General features: G+C 47.4%; 1 protein-coding gene across 1 annotated transcript; it reads right to left on the bottom strand.

Annotated features, from left to right (window-relative positions):
- Nucleotides 1–340: 340 nt before the first annotated feature.
- Nucleotides 341–10,113, bottom strand: ARL6IP1 (ADP ribosylation factor like GTPase 6 interacting protein 1). The gene is made up of 6 exons (XM_044304425.1): nt 9,956–10,113; nt 7,027–7,160; nt 3,439–3,558; nt 3,100–3,217; nt 2,404–2,488; nt 341–797 (listed from the first exon to the last, which is right to left on the bottom strand). The coding sequence occupies exons 1-6, from the start codon at nt 9,992–9,994 to the stop codon at nt 679–681; spliced, it is 615 nt and encodes a 204-aa protein (XP_044160360.1). The 5' UTR covers nt 9,995–10,113; the 3' UTR covers nt 341–678.
- Between the last annotated feature and the right edge of the window lie 4,188 nt (nt 10,114–14,301).

The following is a 14,301-nucleotide window of genomic DNA, read 5'->3' as shown; positions in this document are numbered from 1 at the left end:
ATTGTAGCCGAGTGCCTGCTGTATTATAGAGCCGTATAGCCAATAGATTATGCTCAAGGGGTTGTATGAAGTGGGGGGCCGCACTGAGCCCAATGACTTACATGTATGCGATTAGGAGTTATAAAGAGTTACGATCTGCTGCCAGGCACCACATTACAGATTCTGTCTTGTGGAGTCCATATCTCAACGGGTTTCAGCTGTTTTGACTACACAATGGGGACCTTCTGAATATTAGGCAGGAGGCTGTAATGTTATGGCTGATCAGTCTCCATTTGCTGTACTTTCCTTACTGTCTGCTGAAAATATGAGAATTCAAAAATATACACAGTATACAGAAGACTTCCTGGACAATCTACATTTTATTACATCCATTAACAGGAAGACACATCAACATTTTACTTTGCAAAGTATGGAAAGCAACAAAAACAAACACAGACAAAACACTAAAATATGGAATATTTACAAGAGTGGACAACATTTAAAGTGGTAAAGAAACACAGGAGACGAGGACAGCACCCCGGGGTGGAGAGTCTTCATACTTCAGAGGTTGGAATTTCAGTGCAACACAGATACAGCATTGGCAGTTATTGGGGAACGTAATGGTAAGGTTAGGGTCAGGCCCCAAGAACAAACATTAAATGCTCCCATGGAAGTTTTCCTTTTGTATCTCGCACAACACTATTCATTCTTCTTCTCTTTTTGCTTCAGCAGTTTGTTGATTTCGCGCTTTCCCATTCCAGCAAATTTTGTGATGACTCCATGTTTGTTGAGACCAGGAAGCAACAAGACAAAACTCACTGAAATAAGAAATACAGAATAAAAAATAAAAAATAAAAAATAAAATCAAGAATTCTTGTCAACCTGGATACCCAGTTCAGCCATTTTTTGTTAAAAATTGGGTGAGAAACATAACCGCTCCCATAGGGGTGATCACCCGGCTTACTACTATTCCAGACACCAAATCTGCTCCACAATGAAGCAGATTTACTGTACTATCCAGCTCTCCAGGGACAGAGCTGCAATACCACTCACAGCCACCGGGCAAGTGGGTCACCCAAGGACAAGCAATCAATACCTTTAACTTGGAAACCCCCTTTAAGCAGGACCTGTCGCCTCTCCGGACTTTTCTTTTTAGCAACTTGTATTCCCCACACTAAGTCGGGCCCTTCTTTTCTTATAGTTCTGTACCGTGACATTTCTCTGATATCGCTCATAGAAATGTATTAATAAATTGGGTGTTACCATTCCCCTTGTCAAAGGGGTACATTCCTACACAGTCTGACACTCTGCATAGATTAGACAGTGTCAGTGCAGGCACACAGCTCCAACTGGTTAACGTCAAGATATATATATTATATATATATTACATATACATATATATACATACACACACACACACATTCACCGGAATGTCAGGACAGGTCCTCTTTAAATGTATAAAGGCACAGAGCCTTAAAAGGGGTTGTGTTGTCTTATACATTGCCAGTCAGATGGATGTGGGGTCCCACATGACTCTGCCATCTCCGTCAGCCCCATAGAAGTGAATGGAGAAGTGGCTGCACTTTCGGTGTGCTTCCCTTTGATTTCTATGGGACTTCCGAAAATAGCCGACCACTGGCACTCCCATAGAAATGAATGAATGAAATAGAGATAGGTGCTGGTTCCACCTCTGGGACCTGCACCTAACAGACATTGGGGGCATATCCTAGTAATATGCCCCTAACGTACGAGATCACACAACCCCTTCAAATGAAACCAGACAGACCGCTTTTCCACATATTTTTTTTTTTTTACTACGCCATTTTCTTATTACTTCTGTCATGTATTTCCCGAGGCGTTTCCCTTCTGCTTTTGTGTGAAGCCACTGCCCTCGTCTCCTGTGTCCACGTCATCTTCCCCTGTCTCCCATTCTCGCAAATGCGTACAATTTCTCAGCCACTGCACATGAAGCTGGGTGTAAATGGCCTAGCTTCACTGCTTCTATACACATGCGCCATAGCAGATACATTGTGCGCACTCGCACAGACACGGGAAGATGACGTGGACACAGGTCTAAAACGTCCCTCAAGGGGAAGGGGGCAGGAAAAGGGTGCGATGAGCATGGCTTACTGCCTCCTTGACTTCAGAAAGGGAACTGACATATGCAGGGACCGTGGAATAAAGTGGCTCATCACAACAGCAGTAAGGGGGGGCTACCTCTGGAAACACACGGCAGAAGTAATTAGGTAATGGGCATAGTAAAAAAATAAAAAAGCAGGATCTCGTGTTCCCTTTATGTGATGGAGGGAACCAATTCCAGTAAGAATATTAATGGGGCTCTACAGTATGCCGTTATGTAGGATGGAATATTCCATCTCTGTGGTCTTCAGGGACCAAGTATTTCCTGCTTATAGGAACACTTACCAATAATGTATGTCAGGAGGAGGTTATGAACCTGCTGTCCGATCCAAGCAACCATGGCAAGAGCGGTGATCATCGACATGAAATACTAGACGAGGAGAAAACATTACATTAGCGTCAGAGCTCACCTAGTTCAAGGCAGGACAACAACGGACACTTAAAGGGGTTGGCCATTTTCTGGTTACCGCTGACCAATGTGTTTGTGAGATAACTATATGGCACTTACCAATATAAGCTTTGTAGAAATTCTGCACCATTTTCTATATTTCATAAGGTATGCTCCCTTGTCCTGTCCACAAAATGGCTGCTGATGGAGGGTCAGGTGACCAGGTAAATCACCTCCATGTGATGTCCCCTCCAAACACACTGCACCTGAAGTCTGCACTTGTTCTGTTGGGAGTTTATAGCAGGTGCAGTGTGTTTGAATGGAGGAGACATCACATGGAGGTGATTTGCCTGGTCATATGACTCTCCATCAGCGGTCATCTTATGGACAGGAACTCTGGTCAGCACAAAACACTTGGCAAACAATAGAACATACCTTAGGAAATATAGAAAATGGTGCAGAATTTCAACAGAGACTATATTAGTAGGTGCCATATAATCATCTTACAAACACATTGGACAACCCCTTTAAGTGAGAACAAGATGCTGTCATATAATAGCTCTTTAAAAGGCAAGTCTGAAAAATAGTCCCACCATCTTGGGCTTCTCCTCCTTTAGGACAAAGAGGCGCTTCCACCAGCCAATGATCCTCCTGCGGGTCTTCACAAGATTGCTGCAGATCTCATGCAGTCTTTGCTGCTGCTCAGTGGTCCTGTACAGGGAAAAGGATTGGTTTATTCACAAAAGCCTTAAAAGTCTGCAAAAAACTCTGTTCTGAAGATAGGTGCGGGTCCCAAAGATTTGTGTATAGCCTATTAATATATCATAACTGTCTCATATGGGACAATCCCTTTAACGTGTTATCTGGGATCCTAGTAAGACATCCATGAGCCAAATAGGACCTAGAACATTCTAGAATAGAAAGATACCAACCATGTGTTAGACCCAAAAATTCTGGGAGCCAGTGTTGGAACAAGATAGTCAGCCAGACACAGACACATGATGAAACAGGAAACCCCAGAGAGAACTGACGGATCCAGGTAATAGATCATCCTGCAGAAAAAGAAGAAGTACAGAATTACCACAGCGTCATCTTTTCGAGGCAGCAAAATCAAATTTCTGTTCCCGTTTCCCTAACATCTCTATTACGTCTAGAATCAAACTATAAAAATGCTGCGCTCATAACCATTCAAGTATCCTTAAAAAGGCTGTAATAACTTTATAAAGCAGAACGAGATAAAACTACTAACAGAGGCGAATGATATTCCAGCTGCTGAACTACGCTGCAGCACAACTCTCCCAGGCTGGCCATGCCCACCTCCATATACATACACATGGCAAAAAGAGGACAGCTCGCCCCATCTCATTCCTTGTCCAGTCCTCCTCCTTTACATAGTGCACGGAACCAAAAGCAGGGCCCCCCCTGATCAGATACTGGTGATGACCTACTCGGAGGTTAGATCCCCAGTACAAAAATCTCGGAAAACCCTTTTAATTCCTAAGTATTCCACAAAGGGTGGTATGGCCGCTATATCACCACTCCAAATGACGAGCAGGTCATAGATGTAGCGGCCATACCATTCCAAGTGGCACATAAAAGGATAGTTTGCAGAGAAACTAATTGTGTTTTTATGAAAAAAGCAACATTTGAAATAAACAGTTTTTTCTCATCCGAGTAGGCACCGTATTTTTCAAGTGATAACTCAAAGCCTGGATGGCACCTGCATGCGGCATAGGCGGGCACAGTGACTTCACGTCAGAAGACAACCAAGAAAAGTCATTTTCCACTTTATGATCGGCCACAATAACTCTTTGCTGTCCCGCAGATATGGTAGGTGTTTAGACAAAGGTTGCAGGTGGGTGAAAGTCCATCCAGGAACACAAAGGTTCACACGGGGAGCCGATCCCCGATACTATAGGGCTGTGCTCTAGATTAAAAGGGGTTCAGCAGTTTTTTTAAACTGATGATCGGTGGGGACCCCCGCCGATCAGCTGTTTGAGAAGGCCGCGGCGCTACTGCCAGTGCCTCTGCCTTCTCAAACAGCTGATCGGCGGGTGTCCCAGGTGTCGGACCCCCCGCCGATCAGATGCTGATGATCTATCCAGAAGCTAGATCATTACTTTAAAGGGAACCTGTCACCGGGTTTATGTGTATAGAGCTGAGGACATGGGTTGCTAGATGGCCGCTAGCACATCCGCAATACCCAGTCCCCATAGCTCTGTGTGCTTTTATTGTTTAAAAACCCGATTTGATACATATGCAAATTAACCTGAGATGAGTCAGATGAGACAAAAAATCCCGGTGACAGATTCCCTTTAAAAAAAACTGCAGAACCCCTTTACCAGCTTGTTCCTGGACCTTAGGGTCCGTATAGTAAAGGAGTTAATGGACGATTCACTTGAAAAGACCCAAACTCCTTCTGTGACAGACCTTCCTCTAACAGTTTAGTAAGGGACTCTCTGAAAATTTGAAGGCTTCCGTTTTTGACCTTTGCCTTCTAGTATATATTTTACTGGGGATCCTGATGACATTTAGCTGCCGTGCCCCGCACATCACAGCTGTGACTGGAGATAATTGATATAAAATGGCTGGCATCGCACTTAGTTTTTAAACCATGACTAAGAGCGGTTTAGTTGATTGAAACACGTAGGTTTTTTTGTATTTCTAATGCAACCTATTCCATGTGACAAAGTAACTTGTGCTGGAACACGATCCAGTCTATATAAAGCCACCATCCATCAGTGACATTGCAACTTATTAACTTATAAGTCTTTCTATGTGTTTTTAACAAATGTGCATGTTTTAATGTGATCATTGAGGATCCTCACCTTATTTTATAGTGTGGTGTTAATAAATAATTAATTACACATACGTATTGGCTGGCGGTCCATGCAATTTTCATTTGTAGGTGTGCCCCTCATATCTACTTATTCAGTTTATTGTGCTGGAACACTGCCTATACTGGAGAGGGAAGACAGCCCCCAGCAGACACCTCTGGTGATCCTTATCATCCCCGACATCTGCTGCTGGGAGTGTCTGGGGCCTCCCATACACATTACATGATGGGTGCTCTCACCAAAATCTGTAGGCTTCTCTATCCAATATGTATGGCTGGGTTCACATCTGCAGTGGTTTTTTATTATTATTATTCTGGCACGTACATGCTGAACAAAAAAACACAACACGTCCAGCCGAAAGTGCCTGGAGCTCACTGTAATGGGATCTGGCGGTGCACAGTATGAGGCGGTGCACAGTATGAGGCGGTGCACAGTATGAGGCGGTGCACAGTATGAGGCGGTGCACAGTATGAGGCGGTGCCGGATACAGTGCACAGTCTGTTCCTCTGCTGGAGTTAAAAGCGTGAACCCAGCCTCAAAGAGGAGGCCCCCCCCCCTCCCCGACAGGTCTTATTTAGTAACTACTTGCACTCCTCCCCATGTAGTAACAATTCTGGAGCATCTATGCGTATGACTCTGATGTGCTGTTCCTTAATTCTTCCTATTAGAAGTTTACAATGCAAGTCCAAATGGGTGGAACTAGTTTGGGTGAGTTCCTGAATAGTCTCACACTAGCAGCACCTATTGGAAAGTGTCAGATTGTGCAGGGAGACACCCCCACCTGGTAATACCCATCTGAACCTTCACTGAAAACTGCTAGTAATTCATTTGTAAACGTCTATGAGGAATAATAGAGAAATGGCACAACAGAGTCATAAGAGAAGATGCTCCAGAATGGTTATTACCTGGGGGGATGCAAGTAGTTACTAAAACAGACCTGTCAGGAGAAGGGCAGGTCCTCTTTAAGGCTCTGTTCACATCTACTTTTTACTTCACATTAGGCCAAATGCACACGGCCATGCGCTTAATGCCGCCGCTGCACTACAGTAATACACTTGTATAGTGTAATACTGTAGTGCAGCGGCGACATGAAGCGCACGGCGTCATAGCAACCAATGACACCGTGCGCTCCTGCTCTGAACAGGAATCCAGCCCGGCATACCACGGACCGCTCTCGGCCACGGAACACGGCCGTGTGTATTTGGCCTTCGGCACATGCACCAGGAAAGCTCCCCACAGATACAGGGTAGCTTTCTGAATTACGGAATCTCTCCTGTATCAAGCGATCTTCATGACGGACAAAAACTGGTGCAGAACAGTACCAAGGTAACATCTGGATAGAGACTATGGGGGTCATTTATGAAGACGCCCTATACTGGGTGGTGGAGCCGCCGGAGTTAGGCGCAGGCCTCCACATAACGTTGGCATAGCCACCGCCAGTCTAAATGTAAGCCAGCTTCCTAAGTTTCCTGGCTACGTATGAAACTGGACCTAGTGTGTGGGAAGGAAATATGGACCAGCACAAAGACAGAGATGGGTGGGTACACCGCCGCCAAACATGTTGGCGCTATAGACCATGGGAGACATTTCCTGGATTTGCCCCGGGGCTCCTCTGTTCTTCACCCTACAGGTTATCATCACACAAGGCACGGCTCAGTCCGAACCCTTTCTACAGTTACTTACAGAAATATGAAGGACACGGCCCCCATTATAGCTGCTGGGAACCAAGGCTTCTCCCAGCGAAGGGTACGGTCAGCAAGCAGGACCACCTCGCCCCATCCTTGGAATTGCTCCTCAAGACTCGCAGTCTCTGCAGCCTGCAATTAAGACATGGTCATGCTTTCTGGAGGAAATGGAAGCCAATCAATACTGCAGACATTTCATGGTAAATCAATCAGACGCCGGCGCTGACTTTCATCCGTCAGATCCTTACTGTGCTAAAGGGATGGCTGCTCAGTGTGTGCGCCCCAGGAAACCCCGCACCGAATGAACACCCGGGGGCTCCAGATGCCGCTTATCCCGGGCTCCTCAGGCGCTCTAATGTAATGTCCCGCCACAGTGAGGACTGGACACAACATTAGTGACAAGCCATGGAGACATGAGAATGATCACTGGCCTCAGCGGTATACAGAACAGGACTGGCTGCAGCAGTCACATGGGTATACAGCACATCACCGCCGCAGAGATGGACTGGGAGGACTGGAGCGGCTGCGCTAGTACACGGGAGGAATAAACTGGTAAGCAATGCTTATTTTGTTGTTTTATCACATCCCCTGGTGCCAGCTTCTACTGGCTTGGTGGATGGCACTGGTAGAGGGCTGCTTAGTGCAGGTAGCATGGTATTACATGGGGCCTGGAAACACCCAGATGCACCTTTATTGCACACTGCTAGTAATTCTTGCATTTATAAACTTCTAGCAGGAGTAATAGAGGAATAGCACAACATACAGTTATATGAAAAGATGCTCCATAATGGTTATTAGACGGGGAATGCAAGTAGTTGCCAAAACAGACATGTCCAGAGAGGTGACAGGTTAGCTCATCTCAGACATGCCATCAATGTCAGATAGGTGGGGGTCCCACCTATCACCAGAAGGGGGCCCCTTAAGGGGTATTCCCATCACATACAATGGGGGCATATTGCTAGGATATGCCCCCCCCTATTGTCTGATAGGTGCGAGTCCCACCTCTTGGACCGCACCTATAAGGAGACCCGGGGGGGGGGGGGGGGGGGGACGACTCTGCACCAAAAAGTCGCCAGGCGGACGCACAGAGTGCTGTAGTTGTTTTCAGTGGGAAGCCCTGCTGCCATTCATTCAGCTGTGGTTTGTTGGCAGAACGTGTCCTTTTTGGCGCGGTCCTAAACCACGGCCTCCCACTAAAAACAATGGGAGGTGGATTCTGCGCAGTCACCCCGTGGCTTCTCCAAATTCTGCCTGCACAAAACGCCACGTGATTGAACAGCGCCTGAGAGTCACAAACCACTAGACCGCTCTCCGACACCACTGTGCAGTTTCCTCTAAGATAATCGGAGCGGTGTGGTCACAGGGACGGGTAATTCTGACTCAGTAAATGATGGCGTCTCAATAGATTATAGATCAGAGGCAGAATTAACCATTACATAGGACTTCCTCTGAGTCGGGGAGCTTCACGCCCGCCAGCAGATGATGTCATCAGACACCTTCCTCTGGTTACCGGATACAGTATACAACTCCTTCCCGTGGGCTCCTCCAGTCTTCTCATATTTAATATATTTCCTAAAAGCAAAATGATAACTGTAACCCATCTCCAGTCTGCGCCCTGTTTAGGGTCATCCCTACCCCCTACCTTGGGGACCTTCAGGATCTTAGGAGGTTCTTCATACTTAATTTCACCACACCACAATATAATACCCTCCATGTCTGGAGCGGCTGCTGCTCTCCTTTCACGTCGGGCGACAGTTTCTGGAAATAAGGAGCAGAACCCATAGGTGGGACCAGCACCTATCTGGGATAGGAGAACCCCTTTAAACTGGTTGGCCAGGTTACTTAAAAGGGGCTGTCTCGCTTCAGCAAATGGCATTTATCATGTAGAGAAAGCTAATACAAGGCACTTACTATTGTGATTGTCCATATTGCCTCCTTTGCTGGCTGGATTCATCCCCCCCCCCCCCAAAATCACATCCTACACTGCTTGTTTCCATAGTTATGACCACCCTGCAATCCATCAGTGGTGGTCGTGCTTACACACCAGCCTATTTTTGGTAGGCAGGACCTTGGTAGCACACATAGGCTAATGCTTTTTTCTATTGTGTGTAAGCACGACCACCGCTGATGGATTGCAGGGTGGTCGTAATCATGGAAACGAGCAGTGTAAAATATGATGGAAAAATGAATCCAGTCAGCAATGGAGACAATATGGACAATAACAATAAGTGCCTTGTGTTAACTTTCATTCCCTTCTGTGCCAGCACCACTGCTCCGTCCTCCTCCCCGGGCACAGTTTTGGTGACTGCTGCAGCCAATCACTGGCCTCAGCAGTACCTGGCATGGGACGACTTAGTCCAGTGATTGGCTGCAGGGGTAAGGTGCGGTATACGGGGACGTGTCTGGGTTGTAATTGTAGGTTTTTGGCTATGACTGGTGTTGGTTGTGCGTGTTATTTTGTAATTTTTATTTATTTTTTATAATTTTAATAAAACCTTTGTCCCTGTGCCAGTGACGGCTGTATCGGCGGGGAGCACTGGCACAGTGACAAAGGTTTTATTAAAATTATAAAAAATAAATAAAAATTACAAAATAACACGCACAACCAACACCAGTCATAGCCAAAAACCTACAATTACAACCCAGACATAATATAAAAAAAGACCCCAAACCAAGAGGCCAAGCCACAGGGGCACAGACTGGCCGGGCACTGGAAGATGGCGCCATGCCAGTCACTGCGGAGCACCATGGTCACCAGGAAGCTGCTGGAAGTGCGGCACCGCGGGCCCCTGCCCCCATTACAGAGGACATATTACCCCCCCCCCCCCCAATGTGGAAGACCCCAGAGACGGGCGAGGGAGGAACAATAGCCGCAGCCATGACGGACGGGGAGATGGGCGCAGGCCGCGAGCCCCTCCCGCACTCACCAGCTGGTTAACGCTCCGGTTGTCGCCCGGCTCCGCCATTGTCCTCAGCGCGGCCCTGCCCCAGTCACACAGCGATCACAATCTGCTGATTTCTAGCCGGAGCCGGACATAAATAGCTGCTTCCTCCAGGCAGCTCAGGCGCATGCGTGCTGTGATTGGCCGACTCGAGCGTAAACGTCGCCATGACAGCCAATCAGCGCGCTCCCTCCAGCAACAAGACGGTTCGAATTTAAATACGAGGCTTTAGGCTGTGCGATGACGTCATCAACGTCCTGGCAGTGGCAGCCCTACTGTTATCCCTAGAGGCCGCATGATGTCATCACTGTCTCCTAGTGAGAATGAGCATTATTTAAAAGAGTCACAAAGCCGGCAGACGCCTTGTTTAGGGAATCCCGTATTCTTGTGCTTTAGTATTTCAATGGGGCATAAATGTGCAGTACCCCAATAGGACTTCTGCAAAGGGTTCCTTATTGCCAGAGAGTTAAGGCAATGTTATGTTTATGTACTCGATAGCAATGCGTAATGCAGCCAAATGGTTAACAAAGTAGCAGACTGTTTAGGTTACCAGGGTGATTGACCAGATTAACCCCCACTGGCACCCAGAAAGGAGAAGACCTACACGTGCAATTTCCTGAAAGCTAGGCCCTAGTCCAGAGAACCTCTGCGCTCCCATACCTCCCGACTTTAGAAAAGAGCAAAATGGGACATTATGTGCTGTGTGTAGCACGCTGCCGGAACATACTAGGCCACGTCTCTAACTGCCCAAACTATTCAAAGTCCCCTTAATACCCCCACATAGTAATTATAACCCCTTTCTGTCAGCACACAGTGATGTCCATATGTGCCCCATCACAGTAGTAATGCCCACATTGTGCCCATCACATTGATAATGCCCTTTTTCCCCCCAATTTTTTTATTTCTTTACACATTTATATAGCGCTGCTATATTCCGCAGCGCTATATAAATATGTCCCCACTTCACAGTAGCTATGCCCACATATATGCCCCTTAACCATTGATATACCCAGATGTGCCCCATCACAGTAGTATTGTCCACATTGTGCCCATTTGTTTTCTTCTATTTTTTCACACATTTATATAGTTCTGCTATATTCCACAGCACTATATAAATATGCTCCCCCTCACAGTAGATATGCCCAGATATGTGCCCCCTCACAGTAGCTGTGCCCAGATATGTGCCCCCTCACAGTAGCTGTGCCCAGATATGTGCCCCCTCACAGTAGCTGTGCCCAGATATGTGCCCCCTCACAGTAGCTGTGCCCAGATATGTGCCCCCTCACAGTAGCTGTGCCCAGATATGTGCCCCCTCACAGTAGATGTGCCCAGATATGTGCCCCCTCACAGTAGATGTGCCCAGATCTGTGCCCCCTCACAGTAGATGTGCCCAGATCTGTGCCCCCTCACAGTAGTTGTGCCCAGATCTGTGCCCCCTCACAGTAGTTGTGCCCAGATCTGTGCCCCCTCACAGTAGTTGTGCCCAGATATGTGCCCCCTCACAGTAGTTGTGCCCAGATATGTGCCCCCTCACAGTAGTTGTGCCCAGATATGTGCCCCCTCACAGTAAAAACCACAGTAAATACTCACCTGGTTGCTCCGATGATCGCAGCAGGCAGGATACTGTCACACATGCTGTATAGGAGGAGCAGAGGCAGCAGTGAGAGGTGTGACAGTACATTGTGCTGCCGCTGAGGTGACTGGTGGAGCAGGGAGTGGACGGCTTCCTGCTTCACCATTACTATCAGCTGAGAGCGGGACATACCTCTGCCGTTCCAGGACGGCGGGACAGCTACTGAAATCCAGGATGGTTGGGAGGTATGCACTGCCAAACATCCTCCATCAAGGGCTCCCCAGTTATCATCAGGCAGGAGCCCGAATACCAGGGTGTGCCCTGAGGGAAGAAAGGGTGTGTCCTTCATCCACTGCACTACCCCAGGGAGCGCCAGAGGGAGGAATTTTCATCTGCAACTGAGTACTACTGCTCCTCTCAGGGCCACAACCACCACTCCCATCCTCTCTGCCCTGTGCCTCCATTCCGGGTCACTATACGAATAGCAGCATTAATAAGTATATTTATATAATATTTAATATGTGTAATATAATTATATATAGAAAAGCTAATTTAAGACTTAATATATTCAAAAATACATGGGTGTAGTTACAAAGGTGCAGCCACAGTCCTAAGTTCACCTCACCGAACAGGATGATAGACTTGTTGCCAGCCTGTAGTCAGACCTGCTTCTCTCAGGCTAGTTTCACGTGAGCACGTTCAGTCCAGGAAACGTGATCCATGTTTACATTCAGCGCCAGAACCAAGCTCGTTACATAAAACCAGCACCAGACCAAGCATCGTACAGAGTCAAACTCCGTCAAAGACAAATAAAGCCGATGTGTTGCTCACCCGCGTCAGACCCTGCTGCACCTCCTCAGTTCACATGGGGCTCAGAAGGAAACCAGACACTTCTGTGTCAGCCCAGTTCAAAATCCCGGAGTAATCCCTTGGCACTTATGTATATTGTGCTGCACTGTGGTATCTAATTCTGCTGGGGCAGTATATTGTGCCGCACTGTGGTGTTTGGTTCTGCCGGGGCAGTATATCGTGCTGCACTGTGGTATCTGGTTCTGCCGGGGCAGTACATTGTGCTGCACTGTGGTATCTAGTTCTGCTGGGGCAGTATATTGTGCTGCACTGTGGTGTTTGGTTCTGTAGGAGCAGTATATTGTGCTGCACTGTGGTATCTAGTTCTGCTGGGGCAGTATATTGTGTTGCACTGTGGTATTCAGTTCTGCTGGGGCAGTATATTGTGCTGCACTGTGGTATTCAGTTCTGCTGGGGCAGTATATTGTGTTGCACTGTGGTATTCAGTTCTGCTGGGGCAGTATATTGTGCTGCACTGTGGTATTCAGTTCTGCTGGGGCAGTACATTGTGCTGCACTGTGGTATCTAGTTCTGCTGGGGCAGTATATTGTGCTGCACTGTGGTATCTAGTTCTGCTGGGGCAGTATATTGTGTTGCACTGTGGTATTCAGTTCTGCTGGGGCAGTATATTGTGCTGCACTGTGGTATCTAGTTCTGCTGGGGCAGTATATTGTGTTGCACTGTGGTATTCAGTTCTGCTGGGGCAGTATATTGTGCTGCACTGTGGTATTCAGTTCTGCTGGGGCAGTATATTGTGCTGCACTGTGGTATCTAGTTCTGCTGGGGCAGTATATTGTGCTGCACTGTGGTATTTGGTTTTGCTGGGGCAGTATATTGTGCTGCACTGTGGTATTTGGCTCTGCTGGGGCAGTATATTGTGCTGCACTGTGGTATTTGCTTCTGCTGGGGCAGTATATTGTGCTGCACTGTGGTATCTGGTTCTGCTGGGGCAGTATATTGTGCTGCACTGTGGTATCTAGTTCTGCTGGGGCAGTATATTGTGTTGCACTGTGGTATTCAGTTCTGCTGCGGCAGTATATTGTGCTGCACTGTGGTGTTTGGCTCTGCTGGGGGAGTATATTGTGCTGCACTGTGGTATCTAGTTCTGCTGGGGCAGTATATTGTGCTGCACTGTGGTGTTTGGTTCTGCCGGGGCAGTATATTGTGCTGCACTGTGATGCTTGGTTCTGCCGGGGCAGTATATTGTGCTGCACTGTGATGCTTGGTTCTGCCGGGGCAGTATATTGTGCTGCACTGTGGTGTTTGGCTCTGCCGGGGCAGTATATTGTGCTGCGCTGTTGTATCTAGTTCTGCTGGGGCAGTATATTGTGCTGTACTGTGGTATCTGGTTCTGCCGGGGCAGTATATTGTGCTGCACTGTGGTGTTTGGTTCTGCCGGGGCAGTATATTGTGCTGCACTGTGGTATTGTCCCTATCTACTTGTATTGCCCGCCTGCAGCATGGGGCCTCTATTAGGTTTATTCAAGGGTCACTAAGTTCCCAGTCCGCCCTTGGCTTTGGGAAGTGAACAACTCCAATCAGAAGACATCAACCCGATCGGTATTTTATTCTGTCCCGCCTGCAGTGTGGGGTCACTCTGTAGACCCCCCGTGTGGTTCCGGACCTCTAAATGATCACTGTGTTCAATCTCAGTATATGGAGTTTGTTGAGAATTTTGGTACTTTTGATTTCACTCCAGCAAAAACAGAAAGCAAGCCATGTAGCGGAACAGAAGCAGTAGGTAACGGTAGTGAGTACAAATGACGCGCTTTGACTGTGTAACAGACAGAATAAATACACGCCGGTACGTCCACTGACCGGGTGAAATGAGCCTATCCAATTGAAAGCAACATTAACTCTAGTCATGCCGGCATTTGTCTACATCCCCAAAGCAGGTGAAATCAGCATG

The sequence above is a fragment of the Bufo gargarizans genome, chromosome 8, assembly GCF_014858855.1.
Source record: "Bufo gargarizans isolate SCDJY-AF-19 chromosome 8, ASM1485885v1, whole genome shotgun sequence".
NCBI lineage: Eukaryota > Metazoa > Chordata > Amphibia > Anura > Bufonidae > Bufo > Bufo gargarizans.
This window is presented reverse-complemented; position numbering and strand designations above follow the sequence as displayed.